Raw genomic sequence first — 9,338 nt, forward strand, 5'->3', positions numbered from 1 at the left:
ATGACCTCCATGGGCCTTACGACCCGGATGGGCACGATGACACGAACGGGCCCGACGATTCGGACAGACCTGACGACTAGGAGAACCCAAATAGGCCCGACGACCCGGACGAGCCTGACAACCTACATGGGCCTTACGACCCGGATGGCACGACGACACGAACAAGCGTGTCAACCCAGACAGGCCCTACGACCTAAACGGGCTCAACGTCCCGGACGGGCCTGACGACTCGGATGGGCCCTACGACCCAGACGGGCTCGACGTCCCGGACGGGCCAGACGACTAGACATGCCCGACGATCCGGAAGGGCCCAACGACCCGGACGGGCCTGACGACCTTGACGTACCCAATGACCCAGACGGACCCCACGACACGAACGTGCCCAACTACCCGATTGGGCCCGACTGTTTGGATGGATCCGTTTGGCCCGTCCGGGTCGTTGGGCCCATTCAGGTCATTCGACCCGTTCGCGTCGTTGAACCTGTTCGTGTTGTTGGGCCCGTCCGGATTGTTTGGCCCGTCCGGGTCGTTGATCCCGTTCGGGTCGTCGGGCTCGTCTGGGTCGTCGAGCCCATTCGTGTCATTTGGGCCTTAATGACACAAGTTTTAAAAAAATCAATTTAAATTTCTTTTATAAAAAATAGATTCTGGATTTTGAACTTGATCCAAATATTTGGATTGGATTTAAGTCTTGATCCAAATATTTGGATATGGATTTAAAAAAAATCCAAACTACTTTTGCTAAAAAAATGGATTTGGGTCAAAAATTTAATCCAATTATTTGGATCTAAAATGAATGTGGATTGGATCATTAAAAATCAAATTCATGCCCAACCTTAACTGCAACAATATTGGTGTGATTGTGTGATATATATGACTATGCAATATTTATATATATGTGTAATATGTTAGCTCACCCTATCTGCTTGTGTTTGGTGATGATCGTGTACACGGTACATGGGAGCATATATTATTGCAGGTGGATCTGGTGAGGCCTAGAGACGGAGCGGGGCAAGTTTTGGGAGAAGATTTTATCAGAACTTTTATGAAGTTTTTTTATGCTTTCAAATAAATTGTAATTATGAATATTCTGGACTTTTGGGATAATTACAATCTTATTTATACTTATGAATTTTGGTTTATTATGAAAGTAATAAAAGTTTTTAATTTTCCCGCGTTTTGGGAATTTTGGTTTATTATTTACTTCATTTTTTATTATTTAAATCCGTAATATCCAGACGAGATGTTACATTTGCAGGGGGAGCTATGGCTTGGCAATCAAGACTACAGAGGTGTGTAGCGTTGTCTACTACAGAGGCAAAGTTCATTGTTATTACTGAAGCATGCAAGGAGTTGGTATGGTTGAAGAAATTCTTGCAGGAGTTTGGTTTTAGACAAGATAACTATTCATTGTTCGTTGATAGCCAAAGTGCTATCCATCTTGGTAAGAATCCAACTTTTCATTCTAGATCCAAACATATTGATGTGAGGTATCATTGGATACGTGATGCTTTGGATGCTAAGTTGTTGGAGTTGGAAAAAGTTCATACAAATGATAATGGTGCTGATATGATGGCTAAAGCATTGCCAAGAGGGAAGTTTGTAGTTTGTTGTGAGATCGCCGGTTTGGCGGTCATCTCCATATAGTTGTAAGGGGGAGATTTGTTGGGTATTGGGCCCCCTTCCTATGTGGAGAAAATGCCCAAAACTTGAAAAGCCCATGTCTCACTTAACCTAGTGGAGAGGGGGCTATAAAATAAACAGAGAGCCAGAACAATAGAGTCAGAACACATTGAAAGCCCTAACACATAGAGGGAGAGGTAGAGGGAAAATTTTGTTCACGTTTTTCATAGAGCTGTCACCGTAAATTCGGCACTGCGGATTCTTTCACCGTTGGATCGGGCTGAAATTTTTACAGCAGGTTCGGAACTCATTGCTCTTCATTCTGACCAGTCAGATCGTTGAAACGAGGTCTGAGTTGGGAGATATTAATTTCGCATTGCAGTAGTGATATTATAGGTTCTCCTATCTTGTTCTTCTCTATTTTGAAAGCTTTGTTGCTTTGTTATTTGGTTGGGTGTTGGCACTAATTTTTTGCTATTGATTGAGACTCTTTTGTACTCTTGTTGATCATAGTGGAGCTATTTCTTTGGTCTGGATGACTCGCGGTTTTTACCCTTGATTTGAGGGGTTTTCCACGTTAAAAATCTTAGTGCCTTTATTTGTGCCTTTGGTGATTTATTATTGCTGCTATTTGATTATTGCTCCTCATAGATTCTTGCAAGTTAGGGGAAATTATATCTGCTGCATTCTCTGGTATATTGTTTGTGTTGTTGTTTTCCCCATCACCATTTCGGTGAAAGGTTGACAATCACAATCTCAAGGTGAAATGATGGTATTTTTATGCGATTTTTTTTGTGAAAGTATAAAATAATGAAGGGCTGAGTTAGGGTTTTATGCATGTTCTCAGATCAATAATCGAACATTGATCATATAGTCAAGGATCTTGGCTTTGTGGATCATCTTCAATAGTTTGTGGCTATCAATTATAAACCAATTGTTAGGTGGGTTATCAATTTATTAGATCCATAATGATTTAATTAAAAAAAGGAGATATTTTTTTATGGGCTCCAGGTCTATTATGCTATTTAAATATGTAATCCTTGCATCAGGTTTGTTAGGCAAAAAAAAAAAAGAGTGAGAAATAGATAGAGACAGAATTTGTGAGTGCCTCTAGTGAGTAAAGAAAGAAGTCATTAGAGAGTAAAGAAGAAGGAAAAAGCAACCAGTTTATTTTGGATCAGTATGTGCATATGAGCTACCTTAGAGAAAATGTTTTATCCCTCTTCTATATATTGAGATTCTCTATGTTGTTTATTTAAAGTACCCATTGGGGTTTGTTATCCACATTGTTGGTGAAGAGAAAAATGCTATGTTGATCATTGGAATCTCTAAGAGAACTTGTGGTGTACCCATAAATTATTATTAGTAGAAGTTTTTACTGGACTAGGTGTTGTGGGTTTTTCTTCCACATTGAGGTTTTCCCACATTAAAGGTTTTGGTGTTTGTTGGTTCCTCCATTCTCTATTTTATGCATTTTATTATTTTGCATATTATTTATTCAGGGAATATTTGATTTGGATTTTGCTTCCATTTGATTATTTGTTATTTTTGAGATCTTCCCAACACCAATATATAGTAACGTAGCTCAGTCTGATATTGTTAAACAATTTTTAAGTTCTTAGGGAGTTGCACCTAGATGTTCTTTTTAATTTATTGTTGCACAAATTGTGATTTTGTTTTGTACAACTTCATTCTTTTCAAAGAGGCTTTCCATGTGTGTTTTTGAGTTGAAGAAGTATCCAACTCCCTGTGTGAGAAAGAGAAGATGGTGTTTTAGCCTTTTGTAAGAACGATAAATATGAATGTCCTTAAATAGCTTTACCTGAGCCTGATAGTGTACACCAACATGATTTTATCGAAAGGTGAAATGTTAACGAAGGGGTTATGTCTCTTTCCCAACCTAGGGGACTTCTTGAGGTTGAACTTTGATTGTCAAGTGTGAATGTCGTATATAGGTCCAATTGAAAAAAAAAAATCTAATGCTTAAATTAACAAAAACTTTGGAAATATGAATAAAAAAAATTAGAGTGTACTCCTTCTGGTTAAGGTATCAATTTATAAACTGTTGAGTTTAAGTAAATAAAATTAACAAAAAGCATGAGTTATAAGGTTGGTGGTAAAAATCGGAAAGGAGGGTGAAAGATGTTATGGATTCAACTTTTCTCACTAACATTTGGAAGATATAAGATTGGTTTGGCATGGAAGAGGGTGGAAGTTGTGAGTTTAACTCTCCTACTAACAAAATTAACAACTAGCATTTGTCGATAAAAAAAACTAAACAAAAATGGTTTGGTTGCACCATTTGGACTAGTACTTAATTGCCATATGTCGTTAGAGAGAAAACATCACTCTTGCACAGTACAAAACATAATATTATGTGTTTCTCTCTCAAGATACAACAATTCGCTATTGACTATTGACCGAGCGCAAGAATAAAAGACTAAAAATAATTTTATATAAGTTGTTCTTTTGTTATGTCTTTTCCTCATGCAAATAGTAGTATTTACAGGTAAAAGGGAGTAAAATATGAGTAAATTGTAAATATTTTGATTAAATAAAATAAAGTTTATTCATAAAATAATAGTCCATAAAAATATGAGTAACAATAGAGTAATTTATTTATTTATTAAATTATATTAAATATTTTCAACAATCCTCAACATAATTTAAAAAATAAAATACAATAAAACAAAACATATCATCTTCTAAACACAAAATATTTTATTTAAGCATAAAGAACCTTTCGGGTTGAGCCTCACACCTAGTGCTTATAAACTTCCACACGAGAAAATGTAGAGACTTAATTGCCTTGAACTACATCTCATGTAATCAGGATTTAAAAAATAACACATACAATATCGATTTTCATTTTAGGTTCTAATAAGTGGTTGCACATTACGACCTTGTGCATATATTTTGTTTCATGAGTGTCACTTAGAGACTTGCCCATGTTTCACAATGGTAGCCCTACCATCACACTCACTAAGTAAACCTTCAAAGGGTGGTTTGTGACTCACGCCTCTACAATAATTGTCATTGGGTTTATAACAGGTATTTTTAAAAAGAATAAGCATAATAATGCACATCCCCAACCTTATTATTGCCACAATTTATAGTACGCATCACCATAAGAATGAGACATAACATTTATTCATATCATTTGGTGTACCTTAGTCAATAACAACTTCGTTTTTACCCGTTGAACTTCATTCCATGGGATTGTCATTCATGTGGAGATGAGTGTCCATTGTTGCAACTAATTTATAGTCTTTAGTCTTATTTCCCTCGATGAATTATGTATTTGTTGATGCATCAACCCTTTGGTAAGTGGATCCACAATATCTTTTTTGACCTGACAAAGTCAAGAAAAATAATATCATGAGTAATAAGTTTTTAATATGTCCTATATGCATATATGCCTTTCTTCATTAAAATTTTTGCTATAAACTTTACATATAATGACTTGAATGTCACAATGCAATGTTATAGGAGTTATATGCTTATTTAATAGGTTTAATTACTCGGATGGTACCCACTTTGGTACAAGTGTGTCAATCTGGTACCCGTTTTTAAAAAAGTGTCAATTGCATCCCAACTTTTGAAAAAATGTTTCAATTAGGTCCCTTTCAGACGGGGTTGACTAACATCGTTAGTCAACGTGCCATGTGTCAGTCTGTGGGTTTTTTTTTTTTTAATCTACTATAAATATAAGAACCCAAACTGGTAGGGATAATACCGTTCTACCCATGATTAATTTCTCGACACGTGTCCATTACATTGGTTTTTTGGTCATCCTTTGATTTTCCGGATTTTGCTTTAACGTCCAAAGCTTTCCCGCCTGTTACTGCAGCTGAGTTGAAATCTTTCATTTCAAGTCAGACTGTATTCTTCGGTAGCTTCCATTACACTCTTCCATTTATTCATTTTGTAATTTCATTTCATTGTTTCAGTGGCTTTTGTCTCACTGTCTATCATTTCTCTCTTCTCTCTTCCTCACAGTCTATCATTTCTCTCTGAAGTTGGTGCTTGGGTTGTGTTTTCTTGATCAGGTGATGTTTTTCTTTTTCTTTTTCCTTCGTTTATATTGGGTTTGGTTCATTGTTTGAGGACGGTGGTTCGTCAAACTATAGGATTCAAGTTTTTCATAATCATCTATACCTTTTCTGTTTTCTGTGCTTCATCATTTTTTTTTTGGTTTTATTCTTCTTTTGCCCTAGGTTTTCGTTTAGTTTATTTCAAGTTGAACTTTAGTTGTTGTAATTTTTTCTGTTGTTTTTAAATTTGTGTTCTTTCTTCATATTTGTTAAAGTTTACGTTTGGTTTTTATATTATGGTTACTTGATGCTATAATTTTTTTATTTTCGTTCGTTGTAACGGTCGTCTATTTTGTTATATTTCCAGTATAGTTATGATAGTTTTTTTTGTTGACCATTATGGTTTGTTCTTCGCTAAAGTTTTCGTTTTTATGATTATGCTGTAGGTTATTATTGAAGTATAGGTTTTTATTGTGTGATAGTTCAATGTATTTCTATTGCTGATATGTTTTTTTTTCCTAGGTTGTAATGGCAAAGAAGTTTGATATGATTAAAGATATTGATGACAGGAGGGAGACCCTGAAACTTGGTGTGAGAGTGCTTGATTTGTGGTATATTCATAACCACGAATCCAATGTGCACCTTGAAATGATTTTGATTGACCAAATGGTAATAATAATGTATTTTTTCTTTTATATTTGATTGTGTTTGAGAATGTTGTATTTATTGGTTATTGGTTTCGCATATCGTTTGTTAGGGGGACAAGATACATTGCATAGTTAAGAAGGACGAATTTGATATTTGGGATGGTAAGTTGAAGGAAGGCGATACATATATCATGCACAATTTCAAAATTGTGAAAAATGATGGTCAGTATAGAGTGTGTGAACATCCTTTTAAATTGTTGTTTATCGAAGCCACCTCTGTCCGTCCCCAAGCTATTGCAAATGTACCCAATAGCTTTTACCAGTTTCGGAGTATAAAAGAGGTAGTGGCTGGTAATTTCTCTCCAGATTTGTTGATTGGTATGTACAATTAGAATGATCTTATTTGCTTTATTTAGGAAAGTATGTTGTAATTATTCGTGCTTTTAATTTGTAATCTTTATGATTTCAGATTTGATCGGTTGGGTAGATAACGTCAAAGCTAAGGCACAATCTAAAAATGTTATTTTTAGTTTGATGGATCTAAGGTAATGACGTTATAATGATTATTTTGAGAGGACATATTATTTCTTTTAACCAAATTCTTCATATGTAGTGGTGGTGTAGTTTCTTGTACGTTATGGGATCAATATTGCAAGAAATTTTTAGAAAGGTATAATGACAATCCAAATTCCGACAAGTTGGTTATCATTGTTACTCAAGCCAAAGTTAAAGCAGCTACAGGTACTTATGTCGTTATTTTATTATTTTGTCAAAAGATCTTTCTTTTGTTCCTGAATAATTTTGGTTTCAATAGGGGAATGGCCAGTGTTTGTGTCCAATACATGGAATGGGACAAAATTACTTATGGATGATGATATTCCCAAAATTATGCAATTCAAACAACGGTTAAATGAGTAATTATCGTATCTTTGTTTCAAATTTATGTAAAATATGTACATGATTAGGTATAAGTCATGTAATAATTCAATTGCAAATAATTGTTTTATGATTACTTATATTTCAGAATGTCTGTTGATGACTTAACAATTATGAGTCAATCTGGAAGTCAATTGACTCAGTCCTCCCAATACAGTGATGCTGAAAGGTTTGTTTATAAATGTTTTGTGAAGAGCATATCTGAAATTCCATTGATAAAAAAGGTATGTTTATAAACAAACATATCTATTGTTTTGATTATATAGTAGTTTTTTTTTATATTTGACATTATATAGTATTTTTTTCGATATTTGACTATATTTTTCCCCCTGCAGGAAATTATATGTGTAACTGTGGCGACAACCACTAAGTTTACTCTTGATAACGATAGGTGGTACTACTTGGTTTGTAATCATTGCAACAAAAGAACTAATGAAATTGGTCCTTTCAAATACACCTATTGTGATCAAGAGAACAACATTCCCACGTTCAAGTTTGTATTTTATTTTATATTCAGTCAACTTCATATGCTCATGTTTTTGTATTTTATTTGTTATAATATTCCAAATGTTTATAGGTATAAACTTCAGTTGCAAGTTTGTGATGATACGTTTAATTATGCTAACTTCGTGGTGTGGGATCAAGAATGTAGAAACATTATTGGTATTTCCGCTGAAGAATTGCAAAAGAAAATGATCAAGGTTAATACTGTCATCATCAGTCTCATTAGTTGCTTTGTCATTGATATTAAATTGTTTTTGTTTTCATTTTTTTAATTAGGTGGGTGAAGATGATCCCAAGTGCTTTCCTGATGAGTTGGATGTAATGTTAGGTTGTACTCTCGCTTTCAAACTTCGAACCCAACCAAGGAACAGATGTGCCTCTGTCATTAAAGTGTCTGACTTACCTTAAATAATCAATTACATTAAGAAGCTCATACAACCCGTACAAGTAACTATTTTCAATAATATTTCTTTGCAATACTTCATATTTGGCTTTAAATTATACACTTTATTCAATATGCTATTATTGTAATTATTTTGTATTTCATAGCTTGCTGAGTGCAGTCATAAGAACATAATTGATCTAGGAGGTGATACTTCCAGTGGAATGGTAAGTCCTTTTAAATATGTCTTTAATTTCTTCTATATATTGATTCGTTTTCTAATTTTCCATGTTCATAAAGTTCATTTTAATATTATTGTTTGTCGATGTTATTTGGTTAGATTGCTGATTTTCGTTCAAAAGGGGTTTGTAATTTAGCAGCAGACAATGATCATGACTTGGTAATTGTTTTTTTATTTATTCAATTGTGTATTTTGAATTTTTTTAAGTTATAATAATATACTTCTAATTTATAAATTGATGCAGATGAGTTTGAGTGGAACAGCTGACAATGATCCTGATAATTCTTCTTTGGGTACTCCATCAAAGAGAATCCTTCCAAATAGTGGTGTATCTGTACAATCGTCTGAGGACATAGAGTCTGGTGAACTATCAGCTACCAAGCCCATGAAGACTATCAAGTAAGAGATCGACTGATTGGACTCTGTGTTTTGCTTTTCTGTAATTTGATGAATTAATAATTTCATCACTTTTGATAAATGTATGTTAATTATCGTAACGACTGATAAAGTACTTTATTTTTAATCAATCGTAGAACGTTAGAAGAACTTCTGTTCTATCTACTTTCCTATTACACATAACGTTATTATCATTTAAGTGACATTATTAGTGCAGTTTTATCGTTCTTTTTTTAGTCAAATTCAACAGAAATTTTTTTCTTCAAATTAAGGAAACTTTGGCTTAAAAGGATTGTGATGTAATCATCATTTACATGATATAATTTAAGTCAAACAGTTAGTTTAATTGGTTTAATGATGATACCTGGAATCTATTATAAACAATAACACTGATCTACTATAAACAATAACACTGATTGGAAACAAAATAAGTAAACTACTATAAACAATAATGTAACTGGAATCAAAATATATAATCTACTATAAAATATAACACTAATCTACTATAAACAATAACACTGATTGGAAACAAAATAAGTAAAGTACTATAAACAATAATGTAACTGGAATCAAAA

At 33.9% G+C, this 9,338-nt stretch overlaps 1 protein-coding gene across 1 annotated transcript; it reads left to right on the forward strand.

The window, feature by feature from the left end:
• The first annotated feature begins 288 nt into the window (after positions 1-288).
• LOC146887123 (uncharacterized) lies at positions 289-8,770 on the forward strand. Its single transcript, XM_085672036.1, has 15 exons — positions 289-483; positions 5,574-5,672; positions 6,180-6,326; positions 6,415-6,466; positions 6,575-6,682; positions 6,774-6,849; positions 6,918-7,045; positions 7,119-7,218; positions 7,329-7,464; positions 7,576-7,733; positions 7,818-7,941; positions 8,021-8,062; positions 8,294-8,353; positions 8,467-8,526; positions 8,612-8,770. Exons 1-15 carry the CDS (start codon positions 289-291, stop codon positions 8,768-8,770), a joined length of 1,644 nt encoding a protein of 547 aa, XP_085528162.1.
• Positions 8,771-9,338: the final 568 nt, after the last annotated feature.

The sequence above is a fragment of the Vigna unguiculata genome, chromosome 4 (genome assembly GCF_037176805.1).
Source record: "Vigna unguiculata cultivar grain cowpea cultivar isolate G323 ecotype 2 chromosome 4, ASM3717680v1, whole genome shotgun sequence".
In the NCBI taxonomy this organism is placed as follows: domain Eukaryota; kingdom Viridiplantae; phylum Streptophyta; class Magnoliopsida; order Fabales; family Fabaceae; genus Vigna; species Vigna unguiculata.

Bases quoted from the DNA above. Each gene is read 5' to 3' on its own strand.
- LOC146887123 (XM_085672036.1), top strand. From the start codon at position 289: ATGCCCGACGATCCGGAAGGGCCCAACGACCCGGACGGGCCTGACGAC. The intron at 7,219-7,328 runs GTAATTATCGTA...CTTATATTTCAG, and splicing joins TTCAAACAACGGTTAAATGA to AATGTCTGTTGATGACTTAA. The intron at 7,465-7,575 runs GTATGTTTATAA...TTCCCCCTGCAG, and splicing joins AAATTCCATTGATAAAAAAG to GAAATTATATGTGTAACTGT.